The sequence below is a fragment of the Notolepis coatsorum genome (assembly GCF_963971535.1).
Source record: "Notolepis coatsorum genome assembly, chromosome: 9".
Lineage (NCBI taxonomy): Eukaryota > Metazoa > Chordata > Actinopteri > Aulopiformes > Paralepididae > Notolepis > Notolepis coatsorum.
In genome coordinates, this window is record NC_140173.1 from 114,016,134 (window position 1) to 114,038,311 (window position 22,178).

Consider the following 22,178-nt stretch of genomic DNA (forward strand, 5'->3'; position numbering starts at 1 on the left):
TTTGTCAGTTTTCTGACAGTTGGGAGGGGGGTGCTTTCATCTTATTTGATAGACTTCTCAAGGTCTCCGGAACTTTAATAGAAAAGGAATGTTCCCGTGCAGTGTATGTGTGTGTACTGTATGTCTATGTGTGTGTGTGTATATGTCTCTGTGTGTCTATGTCTATGTGTGTGTGTGTGTGTGTGTGTGTGTGTGTGTGTGTATAATGTGTCTGTCTGTGTGTGTGTGTGTGTGTGTGTGTGTGTGTGTGTGTGTGTGTGTGTGTGTGTGTGTGTGTGTGTGTGTGTGTGTGTGTGTGTGTGTGTGTGTGTGTGTGTGTGTGTGTGTGTGTATGTCTGTGTGTGTGTATATGTCTTTGTGTGTGTCATTTATATCAACATAATAGTGGTCACTATGTGGTATAGAAACAATTCCCTAGACCCGCCCTCTGTCAAAGCAGGGTGGATAGATCGATGTGAACACAGACCTGTTTGACACACAGAGAGAACACGGGACTATGCATATTTACAGCCGTGAGTACGATTCTGATGAGAGCATCACCCAGGGCAGACAAGAGGGCGTAATGGAAATGAACGAATTGAGTGATGGATTTGTTTGTGTCATTCGAGTAAGTTTGATGCAAGTAAATCACATGTATTCAGCCGTATATAATCTGACTGACCTCTAGAAATTGTCCTGTCCTGATTGTCAAGGATTTTACGACAAGGTTTTGTTCCTGCCCTTGGGTTTGATGAAGTAACAACCTTTTTACTTTGTGGGAATGTTCAACACTAGGACTTGGATGCAGACCAGACAAGGGGTGATCAGTCTAGAGTGATAGATAGATACCTCCGTCTTCCTTGTTGGCTTCAAGTGATTGCCTTGCTACAGTACCATTATCATCGCTCAATCCTCCCCCCTCCTCTCTCTCTCTCTCTCTCTCTCTCTCTCTCTCTCTCTCTCTCTCCTTTTCTCTCTGTCTTTTTCTCACCGGTCCTCTCTTGGACTCATCATTCATATTTCAATGTCGCTCCCTTCTTCGTCTCTTCACCATTCTCTCTCTCTCTCTCTCTCTCTCTCTCTCTCTCTCTCTCTCTCTCTCTCTCTCTCTCTCTCTCTCTCTCTCTCTCTCTCTCTCTCTCTCTCTCTCTATCTCTCTATCTCTCTCTCTCTCTCTCTCTCTCTCTCTGTGCCTCTTTTATCTCTCCCCCTATCTTTCCTTTACCTCTGTCCTCATTTATTTTTTCCTTTTCCTTTTCTTTCCTTTCTCTGTCCCTCTCTCTCTCTCTCTCTCTCTCTCTCTCTCTCTCTCATACCAGAGGTGGATGAATGCCAGGTCAACCCACACATCTGTGGCCAGGGGGCGTGTGCTACAACACGGCTGAGGGCTACACCTGCCACTGTGATGAGGGCTACCGGTTGGACGACACCAAAACCACCTGTGTAGGTGAGGAGGTCAAAGGTCATTATAGGTCAACCCCCATTTTATCCAGCCCTGGTAAGATTTAACCTCTTACTGTAAGCCAGAGCGGTCCGGTACCATACCAACAATGACATCACGCCATAAATCCATCTCTACAGAATGTATGAATTAATGTTGCATTTTTTTTTCTTCAAATGTAGCCAAGAGTAAAGACCCTAACCCTGTCAAAACAGCAATCAACATGTATATTTTCAGCACTACGTTTGTTTACCAATGGTTTTAAACTCTTCCACCCGTGCGGTCCAGGGCCGGACCGCAAATGACATCACGTCATAAATCAATCTGTCTAGACTGTCTGGCAAAAGTATCGTTTTATTTTTCAACGTATTCAAGTATAAACATCATAACCATGTCACAATAGCAGTTATAATGTATATTATCATCAATACGTTAGTTACCAATAGGTTAAAGTGTTATTAGATAGATTTTCGTTTTCGTTTTTCTATTGTTTTGGTCGCGAAAGTCGACCATTTTGGAAAGATTGAAAGTCGGGAATTGTAGTTTTTTTTTTTTACGCCATTTTGAAGAGGACAACAAGATCTTTCGATGAGTTTTTCCGAACGACACTTCCCAAAGGCCTCTATGGGGCTTCAAGCAAATTACCTCTGTATGATATATATATGATGTATATCTCTTATTACTCGGGATAATAAACCACAAACTTAATGTTATTTGCATATATGGGAGCGCAGTTAGTTTGTCTCCCCTATTTCTAGCATGTAGCAACAATCAGATTTGAAATTAGTTTCAAAATGGTGGCACCCTGGCAAAAATAAAAAAGCTACTATACATACAGTAGATTTCATTATCTGTTCTTATGCACGCCTGGTGATACTAAATCAAATTTAACTCAGGCATTTGAAATATAAGATTTGGCACAATTCATAAATGTGCGAATTGGCTATAATAAGGTAATTTATAAGCCTGCTATTCTATATTCTATAATAATATTTCAAATTGCATTGGTCCGGATGGGAGAATTCAGTACTGTATCTACAAAACCTTCTGTTTAATCATCTTCCCTTTATTTATTTGCTTAGATTGTTTGTACACGTGATCTCAAGAAGGTGCTGAATGAGTTCAGTGGCAATCTTTCATGTCTGGTCATTTTTAGCATGGTGTTATTCACTGTCAAAGATGAAAAAAAATAAGAAGAAAATGTATATTCTCCTTTGGTTCATCACAATTTACTCAAGCCTAGTAACAGACACAATATTCCTGACAATGGGAATACATTCCCTGAGATCCATAGATGTCCTAGATACCAAGAACATGCAAATGGACCTAGGAGAAGTGGAGCAATCTTCCATTTACTTAGGTATGTATTTGACGGATTTTCAGAAAATAGGGCTAGGGCTTAAGAGGTTAAAGAGGTCCTTCAGCATGACTGCATTTGGGGAAACATTTATATATATACTGTATTGTGACGAGCCGGTGGTGTTCAGGCACGACACGGTTCAAAACAAACAAATTCAAATGTCCACACAAGCACAATTTCAATAAATAAAAGATATTTATTGAATATAAGCACAACAGTCCGATGGGCAATTAGAGTAGTCGGATAACAGTCCAGGGTCAAAACACGTATCAGGCTCCTGTACAACAAAAGGGAATGTTCAATACTCAGGGTTTGTCTTCCGGTCCAGGGTCAGTTTCACAAGGGGGTTCTCAGCCAGTCTAGGGTCCAGTACCACTAACACCTTCTCGATTTCTCTACCTCTCACCTCACAAACTCCGTATATCGCTCTCTCTCTGCTCCTTCCTCACCTCCACTCAACATTACTCTGTCTTTCCTAGGGTTTTATGTTATGTGTGTCTGGTGTGTCTGGTCACGTGGTGCACAGGTGTGTTCTATCAGTCCTAATCAGCTCCTAATTGACTCTCCTCTGCCCGTGGCAGTAGTATCTCCCTTCCTCTACGTAGCCATGGAACGGGGGATGATATCTGCCACAATATATATATATATATACATATACACGCATCCCTAAACCCCAACCCCATCCATAGGATCACACCTTTCTTCAGTAAGTTGCTATTATTAGTCCCATGACTTACTAGTCGTTTCTTTAGTGTAGGACAGCCCTAACGTGTTGTGTACCATGTCCCATGTGTCCAGATGTGGATGAGTGTGCAGACAGCCCATCTCTGTGCTTCCGAGGCCGCTGTAAGAACACCCCAGGGAGCTACCTGTGTGTCTGCCAGCTGGCTTCATGGCTGATGAGGAGGGGACCAGTTGTATAGGTAAAGACGATGCACGCATGGATGCGAGATATACACACACACACACACACACACACACACACACACACACACACACACACACACACACACACACACACACACACACACACACACACACACACACACACACACACACACACACACACACACACATTTCTCTCTCTCTCTCTCTTTCTCTCTCACCACCCCCCCCCCCCCCCCCCCCCCACACACACACACCACACACATACACACACACACACACACACACACACACACACACACACACACACACACACACGCTGCGCTCCATGAATACAAATTGTATTTGACATTGGTGGGTCAAATCTGGTGTCTTTATTGGGATGTTGTGATGTTTCCTCCCATGTTGGGTTCCTCCCTTGGGTCTGCCAGCTTGGAGATAGTGTGTGTGTGTGTGTGTGTGTGTGGACCACGTCGTGGCTCATTACCAGTGTCTCAACCATCGTCCTCCCCACCTCACTGGCCAGACCCAGATATAAATACGAGGGACTCTGTGATTAAGTGGTTTCCTAGTGTTTCCCCACCCACCAAAATGACACTGGATGAGGGCTGTGGGGGAAATGGGGTTGATGATCGCTTCCCCACAAAGTCTCCTCCAGCGTTGGGAGTATGAAATATGAAGACATTCGTAGCTGTCGTTCTCTTTTTTTCCAATTAGGGATATCTATACATGTGGACTGGGGAGTTATCTATTATGAATAGTACAAAAACAGGCTTAGAATAAGGATTTAGATATAGATATTGTATGGACTATGGAATATTTAAGAGATTGTCTACAGTGGAAAAGTAAATTGAGCAAACTGTCAAAACATGACTTTTCTGAACTTGCGTTTTGTTGAAAGTACAATGAAAGATTCAGAGTTGCCAACTGGCATGCACCTAGCGTGAGACCAATGCGTCCTGCCCATATCTCACACTCATCGTGTTTTCAAGACAATGTCATGCCAAGTCATAATGACAGCTTTAGTCATTTTTAACAGTTGCTGGCTGAATAAATATAGACACACATTTTTGCAGTTATCAATATTTTAGTTAGAGTGCATTGGTGTATCTTGGTACCATTGTTCTTTTGCTGCTGTCAGGGGATAGACGATGCTTGGGCATGTTGGATTATGAGTGCGGACCTACGTGCACAATTCTTTTTATTTGTCATTTGTTGTAGATAAAAGCTTGCAACGTGAAACATATTAATTAATATATAATATTAATATTAATATATTAATCTAGTCTTAACTTAGAAATACAATTTCTGTGGGCGATTTTACAGCTGAAATGTCAAGATAAAAAAGTCTAACTAGTCTATACATTTTAGACTAGTATGTTCATACACTTAAAGGTAGAATGTAATGTCGTCAAACAGCAATCTCCAGGTAAAAGAGCCCCTTGGTATTGCGGCATTAATATGCGTTTTGTTTAAATTGTTTTGTTTTGGTCTGATGTGTAGATTGCATTTAAGTGGGGATAGTGGATGGGTGCTATTGTTGTATATACTGTAGGCTACTAATTTACAGTATATATCACTTTCCCCTACCATCTGCTTAGTGAGTGCTCCGCACCTGGTGTATAATAAGTTACTCATGAGCAGATGAAGTAGACGAAAAACAGAAAGAAATGCTACTTGGATCTGAACCGCAGTGTAATTAGACAGGAAACAGGTGCTCTTTGGTGGGCGGGTTCAACAAACAGTGTAAAAACACTGAGATATCAGGCGGCTGGGTAGCGCAGTGGACTAAGCACTCGCCTACCACCGCAGAGACTCTGGGATCGAATCCAGCTGTCAGCGGTACCTCCGGCTTGGTCAGTCGTCCCTACTAACACAATTGGCAGTGTTAGCGGGTGGGAAGCCGGTGGGGTATGTGTCCTGGTCGTTGTAAACTGCGACTCCTACTGGTCGGTCGGGGCGCCTGTTCAGCAGGGAGGGGATCTGGGGGAAATAGCGTGAAACTAGGGCTGGGCGATATGGAAAAAAATCATATCGCGATAACGATATGATAATGTTATCATATTTCTCGATATCGATAATTATCAAAATTGTTATAAGTATATATATATATTTTTTTTAAACAACATATGTATGTTTATTTTGCAGCAATTCTTTGTCATTGCCGCCATCTTTAGTGTTACATCCCCTCACACTCTAGTTCTCAGGCTGCAGCTGGTTTAAAAGCGAAAGTAAACCGGCTTCTCTGCTGGCTGTGGCTCCAGGGGAGTTGAACAGTTCTGGCTCTGCTAGTTTTATTTTCGATCTTTTGGCGCTTTTTTGGTGGACAAACCACATGTGCACCGTGACTCGTGACTGGAGTCTAGTTCTGCTAGCACACATAGCCTACTGTGTACAGACGGTTTCAAACTGTATTTTAAATTAGAAAGCAAACAAAATAAATGGACAAGAGAAAAATAAATCTCAATTTGGTCAGTATTGTCATTTGGACAAGCAAAGCCATTACTTTAAGTTGCAGGCAAGAAAGACAAGTCTGTCCACTTTCTCTGGTTTTAAAACTGCCCTGTTGCAGGTCACCAAAAAAAACATAAAATAAAAAAAACAATTTTTCGATTTTTTATTTTATTTTGAATTTTGATATTCGATATCGATTATTAAAATATATCGCGATATTTATCGTTATCGTTATATCGCCCAGCCCTAGCGTGAACCTCCGCACGTGTTACGTTCCCCCAGTGAAACTCCTCGCTGGTGAAAAGAAGCGGCTGGTGACTCCACATGTATCGGAGGAGGCAAGTGGTAGTACTACACCCTCCCTAGGCTGACAGTGGGGCAATGCGGGCAACGACCAGGAAGGGAATTGGCATAACGACTAAATTGGGACAAACATGACCCCAAAGAAACCCCCCAAAGACTCCTGCAGGTACACAATTTAACAAGCATTCATTGTAGTGGCTGTATAGTTAAAACAGCAACCAACACGTATCTGGTCTGTTCAAGGTCAGAGTACATTAACGACTTTGTTCAAATCTATTTAATCCCCTCTCTCTCTCTCTCTCTCTCTCTCTCTCTCTCTCTCTCTCTCTCTCTCTCTCTCTCTCTCTCTCTCTCTCTCTCTCTCTCTCTCTCTCTCTCTCTCTCTCTCTCTTTATCCACTCCCTCCTTCACTGCCTCCATCTCTGGCCAGACGTGGACGAGTGTCAGACGCCCCACGTGTGTCATGAGGGAGAGACCTGTTTCAACACTGCGGGTTCCTTCTCCTGCCGGAGCTGTCGGAGCGGCTTCCGCTTGACCTCGACAGGAGCCTGTGAAGGTACAGCATCATGCTGGACTTCTCTGTCCACCCCCTCCTAATGTACAGTCTCCTCCCCTCCTAATGTACAGTCTCCTCCCCTCCTAATGTACAGTCTCCTCCCCTCCTAATGTACAGTCTCCTCCCCTCCTAATGTACAGTCTCCTCCCTTCCTAATGTACAGTCTCCTCCCCACCAAATGTACAGTATCCTCCCCTCCTAATGTACAGTCTCCTCCCCTCCTAATGTACAGTATCCTCCCCTCCTAATGTACAGTCTCCTCCCCTCCTAATGTACAGTCTCCTCCCCTCCTAATGTACAGTCCTCCCACCCCCTCCTAATGTACAGTCCTCCTCCCCTCCTAATGTACAGTATCCTCCCCTCCTAATGTACAGTCTCCTCCCCTCCTAATGTACAGTCCTCCTCCCCTCCTAATGTACAGTCTCCTCCCCTCCTAATGTACAGTCTCCCACCCCCTCCTAATGTACAGTCTCCTCCCCTCCGTATGTATATATTCTCTCTCCTCCGTATGTATATATTAGAGGTGGGCATAGATAATTTTTTTTAATCTAGATTAAAATGGCTAAAAAAAAAAAATAAAAAAAACTGCCGAAGGCATTCAAAATATGTGTGTTCTACCCAAATAATGACCAGAAGTAAGTCCTTACTTTTTCTTTCCTCCTTATGTTTCTCAGGCCAGGTGGCCCATTACACCATGAGCCCATCTCCCGTTTCCAAAATGCATTACAGACTGTTTGAAAAAGCTGTTTTGCTATGATAATTGGTAATGAAATATCAAAATAATGTTCAATAAGATGTACTTGTGTTTAATAAGTTGTTTTATTCAGAAGTTAACACAAATAAATAATATTACCAGTACAGTACAGTATCTAGCACTCTCAGGAGCAAAACAGAAAGAATCATTTCAAACTTGAACTATGTGACATGGCTTGAATCAACTGCTCCAGTGGAGTTGCTCAGTGGCCAATGGTGTCAACTGTGGTTGTACTGGGCAGCTCCCAGGTGTGAATGGAACTGTGTGAATGTGAAGCAGGGCGTTCCTGAAAAAGAGCATCTGTGCTCAGAGAACCTACCCTGGTAAATAAAGGTAAAAAAAAAAAAAATATATATATTTTTTATTTTTTTTAGATTAATGCGTTAATTATATTATCGCGCGATACTAGTATAGCGTTAACGCAGCACGTTAACGCCGTTAACAGCCCAGCTCTAGTATATATTCTCTGCCACCCACCCACCCCCTCCTAATGTACTGTTATGGTTTGAAACCGACCCCAACAGCACGGCACAGACAGGTAGTTCAGAGTTAGCCAAAGACTAGGGCGTATTTATTTCTGAAACAGGAATGAGCGAAATAACAATAAGAACAACAAAGGGGGGAATGTTCTTGGCAGAGTTGTCTGCGGCTCTGCAGATCGTCCCGGTATTGAGATGGTGAAGCGGCGTAGCGCCACTGCCTCTGCGGCTCTGCAGCTACTCCAGGATCCAACTCGGGAAGGAACGGAAAGAGAGAGAGAGTGGTCAATAAACAAGCCAACGGAATACAGAGGCAGTCCAGTCCTCCTTAGCTGAGTCCAGTATAATCACACGTGACTTGATCTTCAGTGTTACCAACACACAAGTTTAGCTGAGCCCAGTACAATCACACGTGACTTAATCTTCAGTGTTACCAACACACAAGTTTAGCTGAGTCCAGTACAAAACAAAAACGGCAAATCTTCAGTGTTATCCAAACACACAGAAAACAGAGAATCCAAAAGGTTCGTTCCAAAAACTCACCAAAGCGCAAATGCGCAAAGCGGGCAACGAGGCACAGCTCCAACAGATGATAGAGAAACACAACAGCGGCGACTTCCATAGACGTCCTGAAGAAAAACAGACGAGGCACAACAACGGGGGGAACAGGCAGTAGCAGTGGCAATCCAAAACAACCCGACAACGACTGACAGAAAGACCCGAGTATATGAAGGGCTCTGGAGCGCTGATTACAAACAAACAACAGGTGCGTGACGGCAATTGGTAATTGACCTAGAAGCATGTGGCGGCAATGAGCCAATCCTCCTCACAGTACCTTGAAGCGTGTGGCGGGAATGGGCCAATCCTCACAGTACCCCCCTCTCCACGGGAGCCACCCGGCGACCAGCCCGGCCCGGCCTGTCCAGATGGGAACGATGGAAGTCGGTGATCAGGTCGGGGTCCATGATGAGCTGGCGGGAGACCCAGCTCCGTTCCTCCGGGCCGTATCCCTCCCAGTCCACCAGGTACTGGGACCCCCGTCCCCGCCGTCGGACGTCCATAAGCTGACGGACCTGCCACTGGGGGTGTCCGTCCACCATCTCGGGAGGAGGCGGGTCCGGAGCAGGAGGCATCAGGGGACTGAGGGAGACAGGCTTAACCCGGGACACATGGAAAACGGGGTGAATGCGCATGGACGCAGGAAGCTTAAGACTCACCGCTGCGGGACTGAGCACCTTCAGAACCACAAAAGGGCCGACGAACCGGGGGTTAAGCTTCTTGGCCGAGGATCGAAGCGGAAGGTCCTTGGCGGACAGCCACACCCTCTGCCCAGGGTGGTACGTCGGTGCAGGGATCCGGCGCCGGTCAGCCCCACGACTGGCGCGCTCCGATGACCGGAGCAGTGCAGTCCTGGTGATCTCCCAGACCTGTCGGCACCGGTCGAGATGGTCCTGCACGGAGGGAACTGCCACCTCCGACTCCTGTGCAGGGAAAAGAGGGGGTTGGTAGCCCAGGGATACCTCAAAAGGCGAGAGGCCGGTGGCGGAACTGACCAGGGAGTTGATGGCGTACTCGACCCAGGGGAGGAACCGGCTCCAGGAAGCGGGTCTCTCGGCAGCCACACAACGGAGAGCAGACTCCACGCTCTGGTTCATCCTCTCTGTTTGTCCATTAGTCTGGGGATGATAACCAGAGGAAAGACTGACTGTTGCCCCCAATCCCTTGCAAAAGGCCCGCCATACCTGGGAAGTGAACTGGGGGCCCCGGTCCGAGACGACGTCCTGGGGAAACCCATGGAGGCAGAACACGTGGCTTGTCAGGAGGTCCGCTGTCTCGGCAGCCGAGGGAAGCTTGGGAAGGGCCACGAGGTGAACCCCCTTGCTGAACCAATCCACCGCGGTCAGTAGGCACGTGTTCCCCTGGGACGAAGGAAGACCCGTGACGAAGTCCAACGCCACATGGGACCAAGGGTGGCTCGGAATGGGAAGCGGCTGCAATAGCCCGGAGGGTGCCTGGTGGGAGGCCTTGCTGCGGGCGCAGACCGCACAGGCCAGAACAAACTCCTTGACGTCGTTCCTCATGGTGGGCCACCAGAATCGACGAGCCAGGAAGGAGAACGTGCAATGAACGCCCGGGTGGCAGGCGAACCGGCTGGTATGGCCCCACTGGAGGACCCTGGACCGGACTGAGTCGGGGACGAAGAGGCGACGAACAGGTACATTGCCGGGAGCGGGATGGAAGCGTAGGGCACGCCTTACCAACCCCTCGATGCCCAAGGTGACCACTCCCACCACCCTGGCCTCTGGGAGGATGGGAGTCGGATCCTCAGTGGTTGGAGCCCCCTTGGAGTGTAACCGGGACAGGGAGTCGGCCTTCGTGTTGCGGGACCCAGGGCGAAAGGTCAGCGAGAAGTCGAACCGACTGAGGAAGCTGGCCCACCTTGCCTGCCGGCCGTTGAGGCGCTTGGAAGCACGGATGTACGTCAAGTTCTTGTGGTCCGTCCAAATGGTGAATGGTTCCTCGGCCCCCTCTAGCCAATGACGCCACTCCTCCAAGGCAGCCACTACCGCCAGCAGCTCCCGATTGCCGATGTCATAGTTCCTCTCGGCAGGGAGGAAACGACGTGAGTAGAAGGCGCACGGATGTACCTTCTGGTCCGTTGCCGACCGCTGGGACAAGATAGCCCCTAGTCCAGTATCCGAGGCGTCCACCTCCACAATGAACTGTCTCTTGGGGTCTGGGTGGAGCAAGACCGGGGCGGTGGTGAACCTCTTCTTGAGGGAACGGAACGCAGCGCAAGCCGCTGGGGACCAGTCGAACGGCAGGGAGGGAGAGGTTAGCCTGGTAAGTGGTTCCGCCACCTGGCTGTAGTTCCGGATGAATCTTCGGTAGAAGTTTGCGAACCCGAGGAAGCTCTGTAGCTCTTTCCGAGAGGTGGGTTCCGGCCACTCCTCCACGGCCCGGATCTTGCTCGGGTCAGCTCGGGTCAAGCCGCTCTCCACGATGAAGCCCAGGTAATCGACGGAGTCGGAGTGAAATCGGCACTTCTCTGCCTTGACGAAGAGCCGATTGTGGAGGAGGCGCTCCAGCACACGGCGGACATGCTGGACGTGTTCCTCGAGGGTCTTGGAGAAGATGAGGATGTCGTCCAGGTATACCACCACAAACTCCTCCAGCATGTCACGGAGGACGTTGTTCATGAGCGCCTGGAATACCGCCGGAGCGTTGGTGAGGCCGAACGGCATCACCAGGTACTCGTAGTGGCCCCTGGGAGTCTTGAAGGCGGTCTTCCATTCATCGCCTTCTCGGATACGGACCAGATGGTAGGCACTCCGGAGGTCCAGCTTGGTGAAGACGGTAGCCTGGGTGAGGGGCTCGAAGGTGGAGTTCATGAGAGGAAGAGGATACTTGTTCTTAATGGTGATCTCGTTGAGTTGGCGATAGTCGATGCAGGGTCGAAGGTCTCCATCCTTCTTCCCAACAAAAAAGAAACCGGCCACCACCGGGGAGGAGGAAGGCCGAATGAGGCCTGCTGCCAAGGACTCAGAGATGTACTTATCCATCGCTGCCTTCTCAGGGACGGTCAGACTGTAGAGGCGGCTGCCGGGAAGGGGAGCCCCAGAGCGGAGGTCGATGGCACAGTCGTAAGGCCGGTGAGGCGGAAGGGCCTGAGCCCGGGACTTACTGAAAACCTCCTCGAGGTCGTGGTATTCGGGGGGAATAGTCGAGAGGTCCGGGGGCGGCTCACAAAGGGAACTCCGGGGCGAGGGACTGGACGCCGCCTGAAGACACTGGGCATGACAGGAGGAGCTCCACCCCCTGATGGTACCGGAGGACCAGGCGATGTGGGGCTCATGCAGCGCGAGCCAGGGCCGACCCAGGACTACTGGGACAAGAGGGGATCTGGTGATAAAAAACTGGAGTCTCTCAACGTGGTTACCAGCAATGGTGAGAAGGACTGGACAGGTGCGTTGAGTGATGTCAGCCAGGCGGTGCTGGTCCAACGCGAACACCTCCAAGGGTCTCTCGAGGTCCTCAAGTGGAATGTTGGCCTGGGTGGCAAACTCGAAATCCAGGAAACTCTCATCAGCACCCGAGTCAATGAGTGCCTCCACCGTCGCCCGTTGGTCCGCCCAGGCTAGGCTGACGCTCGTCAGACGGTTAGGTGGTGCACGGGTGTGGGAACAAGAAAAACAGCTCACCAGGATCTCCCGGGGTCCCGGCGAGCCTGGTCTTTTGGCCGGGTGGGGCAATTGGAGATACGGTGTCCCTCCCGGCCGCAGTAGAGGCAAAGGCCGGACCTGAACCTGGCCTCCCGTTCAGCCTGGCTAAGGTGTGTGCGTCCCAGCTGCATGGGTTCCTCCTCGGGCACCGAACGGGACGGGAAGGGGCCACCAGTTGTGGAGGGAGCAGGATGGACCGCAGTACCGTCACGAGTGCGGGGGGTCTGGGGAACGTCTGGGGGTCCCAGTCGGGCTCTCTCACGCCTTTTCTCCCGGAGGCGTCCGTCGATGCGAATTGCGAGGTCGAATAGGCCCTCGAGGGAATCGGGCTCCTCACGGGTCGCGAGCTGGTCCCTTACTGCGTCGTTGAGCCCCCTCCGGAAGGTGAGACGAAGCGCTTGATCGTTCCAACCGCTCTCCGTTGCGGCCAGTCTGAACTCCAGCGCGTAGTCTGTGACACTGCCACTGCCCTGCCGGAAGGTGCCCAATTGAGCTCCTGGGTCCTGGCCACGAGCTGGGTGGTGGAAAACCCTGCGGAGCACTGCCACGAAGTCTGGGTAGGAAAAACAAAAATCTGCCCTCATTGACCAGGAGGCAGTAACCCACTGTGCTGCTCGGCCTGAGAGCAGGTTAGTCATGTAAGCCACTCGGGCTCCCTCTGAAGTAAATCGGCTGGGTTGATGAAGGAAAATCAACTCACATTGCATGATGAATGTGGCACAATCCTCGAAGTTACCGTCAAACAAACGTGGTTCGGAGAGACGGGGCTCCCGAGGTGCGAGGTCGGGAGGCGCGGGGTCCGCCACGGCTGCGGGTGGTGCTCTGGCCGAGAATCCTGGAGTAGGTGGGGTTACAAGCAGGGCGTTAAATGCTTCACTCAACGTCTGTAGTTGGTGCAGAATATCAGCCTGCTGATTACCCTGGGCTGTCTGCAGGGTAGCCAGAGAGCTAAGGGACTCCTGAATAGGCTGGACCTGGGCCCGGAGGTCCTGCACAGCAGCCGCAGCCGCACCTAACTGTAGGCTGTGGTCGTTGGTCAATTCGATCTGGACCGCCAACGCTGCCTTGACCCTGTCTGTGTCGGCTGGGGTCGTCATGGTCGGGTCGTAATGTTATGGTTTGAAACCGACCCCAACAGCACGGCACAGACAGGTAGTTCAGAGTTAGCCAAAGACTAGGGCGTATTTATTTCTGAAACAGGAATGAGCGAAATAACAATAAGAACAACAAAGGGGAGAATGTTCTTGGCAGAGTTGTCTGCGGCTCTGCAGATCGTCCCGGTATTGAGATGGTGAAGCGGCGTAGCGCCACTGCCTCTGCGGCTCTGCAGCTACTCCAGGATCCAACTCGGGAAGGAACGGAGAGAGAGAGAGAGTGGTCAATAAACAAGCCAACGGAATACAGAGGTAGTCCTCCTTAGCTGAGTCCAGTATAATCACACGTGACTTGATCTTCAGTGTTACCAACACACAAGTTTAGCTGAGCCCAGTACAATCACACGTGACTTAATCTTCAGTGTTACCAACACACAAGTTTAGCTGAGTCCAGTACAAAACAAAAACGGCAAATCTTCAGTGTTATCCAAACACACAGAAAACAGAGAATCCAAAAGGTTCGTTCCAAAAACTCACCAAAGCGCAAATGCGCAAAGCAGGCAACGAGGCACAGCTCCAACGGATGATAGAGAAACACAACAGCGGCGACTTCCATAGACGTCCTGAAGAAAAACAGACGAGGCACAACAACGGGGGGAACAGGCAGTAGCAGTGGCAATCCAAAACGACCCGACAACGACTGACAGAAAGACCCGAGTATATGAAGGGCTCTGGAGCGCTGATTACAAACAAACAACAGGTGTGACGGCAATTTGTAATTGACCTAGAAGCGTGTGGCGGCAATGAGCCAATCCTCCTCACAGTACCTTGAAGCGTGTGGCGGGAATGGGCCAATCCTCACATGTACAGTCTCCTCCCCACCGTATGTATATATTCTCTCCCCACCGTATGTATATATTCTCTCCCCACCGTATGTATATATTTCTCTCCCACCCACCCACCCCCTCCTAATGTACAGTCTCCTCCCCATCATATGTATATACTCTCTGTCAGGATCTATCTGGGTAACAGTACTGTATATTTGCATATCGTATATGTCACAAATGTAACAGTACTATATACCTGTATGTCATGTATGTCCCTATGCCATAAATGTCATGATGACATGTATGTTGTGTATGTCATAAATGTCACTATGAATTGAAAATGGGGGACCCTGATGTAAACAAGACAAACGTCTTTCTCTGGTCGGCATCCCCTTAACAATTGTGTGTATTGAGCCATACTGTATTGTACCCATTCTGCAATCTGTTAAATAAAGTTTTCATTCATTCATACGATTGGGTACATTTACATTCTATTTGATAAAATGTTCCTTAACGTACGTTGTCCCTCTCTAACAAATAAACTAAAACTTAAACTGAACTGAACTGTGTGAACAAGATGACCCGGTCATCTTCAAAGAGATTAGCATTAACACTTTGGATGCCACGGACGACATAACACGTGTTATCAGCCCGCCCCCTGAATGCCCACGACGACAAATATCGTTTTCTTTTTTTATTAGCGATCTGAATTCATATTTCATCAACCGAGTCTACCATTGGGAAACCAGCCCCATCAGGAGCTCAGATGTGAAAAAGCGCCCCCTATCGTCTCCCAGATGGTAATGCACCCTTTTGGAATGGACTCAATGAAAATGGATGAAAAAAAAGAAATCCGGAATCCACATTTTACTTCTCACGCATGTACCCCGAGCCGATCGGATTCATTGTGGAGTTTCAGAACAGCTGGTAATATGTGTTTACAGTATGTAGCATTGGATCAATAAAAGGATCGATTTTTGGAATGGCGATCAGGAATTGGAATAATCTTTTTGGATACCATCTGATCTCAGGTAAGGAATCTATTTGACCAGTCTTAGGATAATCAGACCTGTTTTCACGGAGATATAAGCTTTTCCCCTATGTGCGATATGGCTGTTTGGCTGTGCGAGCGATCAGGAAATATATCAGATCAGATATCAGATCGCCTATATAGCGTGCATACGTACACATATACTATCGATAATCTAGCGTTTATTTGAAAACTATTCATAAATAGGCCGAAAAATTTGAAGGTTTTTTGTGTATTCTAGAATATTCTGTTTATTATGGAATATTTAAATTTTCCTTGAAAACGAGGGCTTTTCAAGATGCTATAAAACGGAAATGAACCGATAAAAAAACTATCCGCTTCGACAATGTTGACTGGAAAATGAGTCATTGATAAGCGACGGGCAGATTAGACACATAGCCATAATTTAAAACATAGATTAGGCGATATTAACGCTAACATTGAAGTGGATGATGGGCATTCAAGGGGGTAAAAAGTAAAACACGGCCGGCTCTGAAAGTGTTAATATAGAGATGGGAGTGGGTTCTGTTTTTTTTTTTTTTTTTTTTACCTAATCACAATCTAGGGTGCTTATAAACTGGAAGGGCAGTTGACAGGAGGAGGGAGAGGAGAATTCTGACCCAGGCAACAGGAGAGCTAGAAGTAATCAGTTGTCTGCTCCCACAGTGTAGTGAATGTCTAATTGATTTCCCTAGGTTGTAACGTCGCAAATTGCTGATCACAAAAAGATTAGAAATAAAATATTTTTAGGTTAGGGTGGGCCATCAGGTCTCCACCAATCTTAACACTTTGAGTGCCACGGACGCGTTTTGTCGTTAGTTCATGCCGCAAGTTGAATGCCACCAATGCTATATAGCGCTTGTTTGTCGTATTCTTTTTTTATTAGCGATTTTAATTCATATTTCATCAATCGAGCCTCACCCTAGTGCTGCAGACTCTCTCTGAGCTCCATTGGGAAAATACCGCCCCCTATCATCTCTCCCTGTGGTACTGCACCCCATTGGATTAGACTGATGGAGGGGGGGGGGTCCAGTTTCCTCATTTTACTTTTCCATCAAGCCATCTGAAGAGACCGAAGTGATCACCGAGCCGCAAAACAACGTGGAATACATATTTACAGTACCCAGCGCTGAATCAATAAACGTGATCGATATTTGGAATTGCGATCAGGAATTGGAATAATCTTTTTGGAGAACATCTGATCTGAGGTAAGCAATTTATTTTACCAGTCTTGGGGTAATCGGATCTGTTTTCACCTATATATCAGCGTTTGCCCCATGTGTGTGTGTGTGTGTGTGCGTGTGTGTGCTGATCAGGAAATGAGAGAATATATTTTTCAGCTCGCTTCTCTAGCGTGCATAAGTACACATATACTATCAATAATCTAGCGTTTATTTGAAAACTATTCATAAATAGGCCGAAAAATTACAACGTTTTTGTGTATTCCAGAATATTCCAGTAAATGCCGTTTATCACGGAATCTATATATTTTCCTGAAACTTTCAAGAAAACGAGGGCTTTTAAAAATGCTATAAAAACGGAAATGAACCGATTAAAAAAACAATCCGTTTCGACAATGTTGACTGCAAACAAGTCATTGATAAGCGACGGGCAGATTAGACACAGCCATAATTTAAGACATACTGTAGATTATGCGTTTAGAGCGCTATCATTGAAGTGGGTGGTGGCATTCAACGATAAATAGTGCACGCCACGCTGGCAATCAAAGTGTTAACGTAAGGATGAGTGGAGATGGCAAGATGATTTTTGTCCACATTATGTTCGAAAGGATTAAAAATGACGTATGGCTCATTTATCAACTGGCAATGTGAAACAAAACTTAACCAACAGGACGTGACCATTTCAGCTGTATTACCCTCTAGCAACATCCTGTCAGTCAGACTACCTGTAAAGTAATTTGTGATGATTCTTTTTTACATTATGATTCTTTTTGCCTTTTCTCTCTCTCTCTCTCTCTCTCTCTCTCTCTCTCTCTCTCTCTCTCTCTCTCTCTCTCTCTCTCTCTCTCTCTCTCTCTCTCTCTCTCTCTCTCTCTCTCTCTCTCTCTCTCTCTCTCTCTCTCTCTCCAGATAGAGACGAGTGTGAGGACAAAACAGTGTGTCCGTCCGGTATATGTTACAACCTGCAGGGAGGGTACGACTGTGTGCCCTGTCCTCAGGGACTCCAGGGACAGGGAGGCCAGTGTGTAGGTAGGTAACTTGGAGCTGACTGTCTAGTTGGAGCTTCAGCTTTTATTGTTACAAGGCGACTGGTGTGGCGATACGTTCTCTTGATCTGCCTAAGATGTAATGTAATAGAGTAGAATAGAAATAGAATAGAAATACTTTATTCATCCCGAGGGAAATTTGGCACTACAAATCGTTCACAGTAAACAGTAAACATAAGTAGACAAAACAAAGTCACAAATAAGAATAAAAATAAGCCTAAGAATAAAGAATAAAAATAAGCCTAAGAATAAAATAAGCCTAAGAATAAAATATGGTCCGGGATTTACATTATGTATATACATTCTAATATAAAATATACAGTAAAAATATACAGAAATCTAGTAATAATAATAATAATAATATCAATACTGTAATATATAATTGGATGTTATTATACTGGAGGCATTCTGTGTATCCTTTCTCATGACAAAACCATAATCATTTCACATCGAACGTACCATTCTTTGAATAGTTTGATAATTTCTTAAACCCATTGTGGGTAATGTTAACCACCAGCACACAGAGAGCAGCCCAGGAAACAGATGTCGTTATATAAAATCTCACGATTCGAGCAATGAAACGTCCCTAAAAGCCACCATATGGGCCCACAGTTTCCTGGAAGTGGAGTATTTCACCCAAAACCATAGGTGTGCCCCTCTCTCACCTCTTCCAGAAGTGGGAGTTCGCCGCTTATCCCGCGTGGCTAACGGTTAGCCGTGAGGATTTGAACGTTCACACACCATGCTGGCCCGGCCAAGCCACAGCAGGGTGGCTATGAATGGCGGTGGCGGCTGTAGGAAACAATTAGACAATGCGACAGAGTCCAGATAGGCCTTTATAGAAGCAATAACCCAACTCACAGATGTCTGAGTGACAGTGCCAAACTCACAGAGATCTTAAACCATCTGTGTGTGTGTGTGTGTGTGTGTGTGTGTGTGTGTGTGTGTGTGTGTGTGTGTGTGTGTGTGTGTGTGTGTGTGTGTGTGTGTGTGTGTGTGTGTGTGTGTGTGTGTGTGTGAGTGTGTGTGTGTGTGTGTGTGTGTGTGTGTGTGTGTGTGTGTGAGATATTAAAAAGGAAGCTGGCTCAGCTCCAAAATTTGCTCATGTCACTTATGAATGGCACACTTGTTAAATGATATCTGTGCCAACATAATGTCTACATATTTGAAAAGTTGAGATGTTAAGCACCATCCAGCACATTTCTGTGTTTTGTTATGGACTGTATTTTTATAACCGCCTGGTTCTACGACCCTCCCCAGATATTGATGAATGCCTTGACCCGACGACATGCGCCAATGGAAAATGCATCAACTATGAAGGCTCCTTTGCCTGCTTATGTAATGAAGGATTCCAGCTAGTTTATGGAGCAACTTGCCAAGGTAATAACATTTCTTTACTCTGTTCACTTTGTCTAGTTCTTAATAGTTTGATGCGGGGGCTCTAAAAGCAACATCATGTGTCCTTGACATTGGGGAAGTGTCCTGGGGACCGTGCCCGCTGATGTCATCGCTGCGAGACTGTTAGTCGTTAGAAAACACCCTCTTTCATGCGCAACGAATAAAGCCGCTGGTTACAAACTTCCAGAATACCCCATAAATACAAACAGCATAATAACTGCAAAGGACTAGTGTCGTAAAACTGAGTCACCACCTCATTATCACTCATTTGTTCTGGGCAGTGTTTGTGTAAATTACATAAATAATGGCTCTCCCATTCAGAGCTATTTTCTTTAGCTCAGCAGTATCTCCTCGCCAGCGTTCTTCCCCCCCAAAGTGTCTTTTATGCCACTCACAGGGAACCTCACTTCTCAAAATGGAGACCTGCGTATGTGACTTGGTTTATAAATCTCTCAGGTCTCAGGCAACATCATTGGACCTTTTTCAGAGAGGTCATAGGGCACAGAGCCTGCAGTAGAACTGTTGAGTCTAAATAAATTATGGAATTTCAATATTTGCCCTGGAGTTATTATTTTATTTCTTTGTGCAACATAAAGTAGAAAGCATTAAATGTTCCCACTCTACACTGTGGTAGTCGATACATTATTGACGTGTAGCAATATGCCACACTGATATCTCTGGCTGTGTTTTTCTGTGCTGTTTAGCCCTCCAGCACTGAGTGAGAACAGTTGGGGACTGTGTTAATCAAACATGTTTATTACTTATGCAGTAAGTAAAGACATTATGATAAATGACTCACTATACTGTAGGAACCGCTCGTAATTATTCTAAAGCACTGCAATAGATGCTCATGTTTTTTTAAGTTTTTTTAGAGGATGTTTAATGTTTCATTTTCAAACACAATCTAATCGTATTAATAGCAGAATATACACATTTTCGTTTTGGTAGAATACAGAATAGTTTTGTGTTACACGGCAGAAATACATTTGGGATTGTGATATATTGTGTGTGGTGTGTGTTGATTGTTGTATCAGTGTGTCAGTGTGGCTGGACAAGTCAGTCTTGATGATAGTAGTTAGTGTCTAATGCTGGGACCCAACCTCATTAACTCATTCCCCGCCATCGACGAGTATACTCGTTATTGGGCGCCAATCATTGAACGCCAACAACGAGTATACTCGTTATTTGATCGTTATTTCTTTTATTTGATATTTCTATTCATTACAGGGGCACGGACTCTGGGTTAACATGGGGAATCCTCATGAGAATGTAAAAGTGCAATACCGGCCGCATCACGCTAGACGGCGGTATCAAGCACCCTTTCTACCCTTGTATCTTTCTCTGTGGGACGGCCCCAGGTCTCGGGTTTAATTTTTCCTTGTTGGGCGAGGCGAACGGTTGTCCCGGTTCCATCGAAACGCGTCAAATATCTCCGATCCATATGTTGTGGTGAATTATGCCGTAGACGAAATGGACATTGGATATACCAGATGGCGATCAAACAATTGGAATATTCTTTTTGGATTACTCCCGGCCAGGTAAGGGCGATTTGACGTACATTTTTGCTTGTTCAATGAGAATGCCGTTACTGACAATCAAATAATCAGAAACGACCCCCCCCCCCCCTTCATGCATTCATGATGGAACATAATAGCTATGATCTAGATTTTATTTCAGGATAATAGCGTATACAGGCAAGAAATGTCAACGTGTATAGTGAAATCGACGTATAGGGCTTTAACTCAGGATTTCATGAATTACCCTAGACCGCTCTAAAACCATACTTATATTCACCACGGTATAAAACGGGAACGTATGGATGGAAAAATAATTTCTTTCTCACATATTGAACAATAGATACTCGATGTCAAATGGGCCATAGTATTGTATCCATAACTATAATATAGAATATAGTTATAGCTCTACAAACAAGGTGACTCAGTCCTATCTTTTAAAGCTTGGCAATTCTAACACAGGGCTATGGCTAATCCTCAGCAGTCAATGAGTTAAAGGGATACTGTAGTTCAGATTTTCTTTTACATTAAGTGGTATGAAATACTTGGCAGTAGTGTATTTGATGCATAACTATTAGCTTACTTATGGTAACAATTATCGTGTTCTGACTGGATTCCGAGCTAACCAGGAAACTTCAGACACGCAGCAAACGGGGTCTCTAAAACAAAAAGGTTTTAACCAACATGCGGACAAAAGTTTTAACCAACCACAACAGAAAACAGCATTTCCGATGCTTGATGTTGGCCTGAAATGTGGTGTGGATTAAAACCTTTTTGTTTAGAGACTCCGTTTACTGCCTTCCTGAAGTTACTTGGGTATAAAGACTAAAGCAAACATTCTGTGAGTCAAATCAGTCAAATAGTCAAATTCTATCAAAACAGCAGTCAAAGTGTATATTTTCAGCACTACGTTTGTTTACCAATGATTTTAAGTGTTATTAGCTAAATATGAGCTTATAAAGATCTCTGCGCATTGCACGGGAAAACAGACGATTTAGACACGAGAAGAAGAAGTACTCATAAAATCCTTGTAGACCTAAGAAAAAGGAGACCCAGGGCTTTCGATGGATGTATTTCCATAAAACTACACTACCCAGCTCACACCAGCCACCGACAACGGAAGTCCAACCATTTTTCACGTAGTTTTTCTGGCTGGATTTGAGTGTTTATATGTCACAGGTCGAACAAACCTCAACGTTATTGCCATAAAATACAACATATATTGTTTCTTTACCTTTCTGTGAACGTCTAAAAAAAATCACAAATCCCGTAAAAATAAATATATACAAAATATATACAAAAGTAACTGTACTTTCATTCACGGTCTTTGCTGCTGTGTAACGGGCGCCTGGTGGTACTAAATCCAGATGTAACTCTGCCATTGGAAAGAGGATCCATAGATAATAATAATAATAATAATAATAATAATAATAATAATAATAATAATAATAATAATAATAATAACAATAATAATAATAATAATAATAATAATAATAATAATAATAATAATACATTTCATTTGTAACGCACCCTACATTCCTGAGAATCTCAGAGTGCTACAGAGTTAAAAGAATAAAATAAAAATAGATATATATAAAAAAACATATGATAAGACATAACAACAAAAAAAGGCCTTTCTAAAAAGGTAGGTCTT

The 22,178-nt window shown here is 45.8% G+C and overlaps 1 protein-coding gene across 1 annotated transcript in view; it reads left to right on the forward strand.

Moving 5' to 3' along the window:
• Positions 1–22,178, forward strand: part of ltbp1 (latent transforming growth factor beta binding protein 1) — a 339,149-nt gene that overhangs the window by 223,907 nt on the left and 93,064 nt on the right. The window contains 7 exon segments of the mRNA XM_084322133.1: positions 1,299–1,339; positions 1,342–1,426; positions 3,579–3,662; positions 3,665–3,703; positions 6,853–6,978; positions 17,476–17,595; positions 18,873–18,992. Coding sequence (XP_084178259.1) covers positions 1,299–1,339; positions 1,342–1,426; positions 3,579–3,662; positions 3,665–3,703; positions 6,853–6,978; positions 17,476–17,595; positions 18,873–18,992 — 615 coding nt within the window.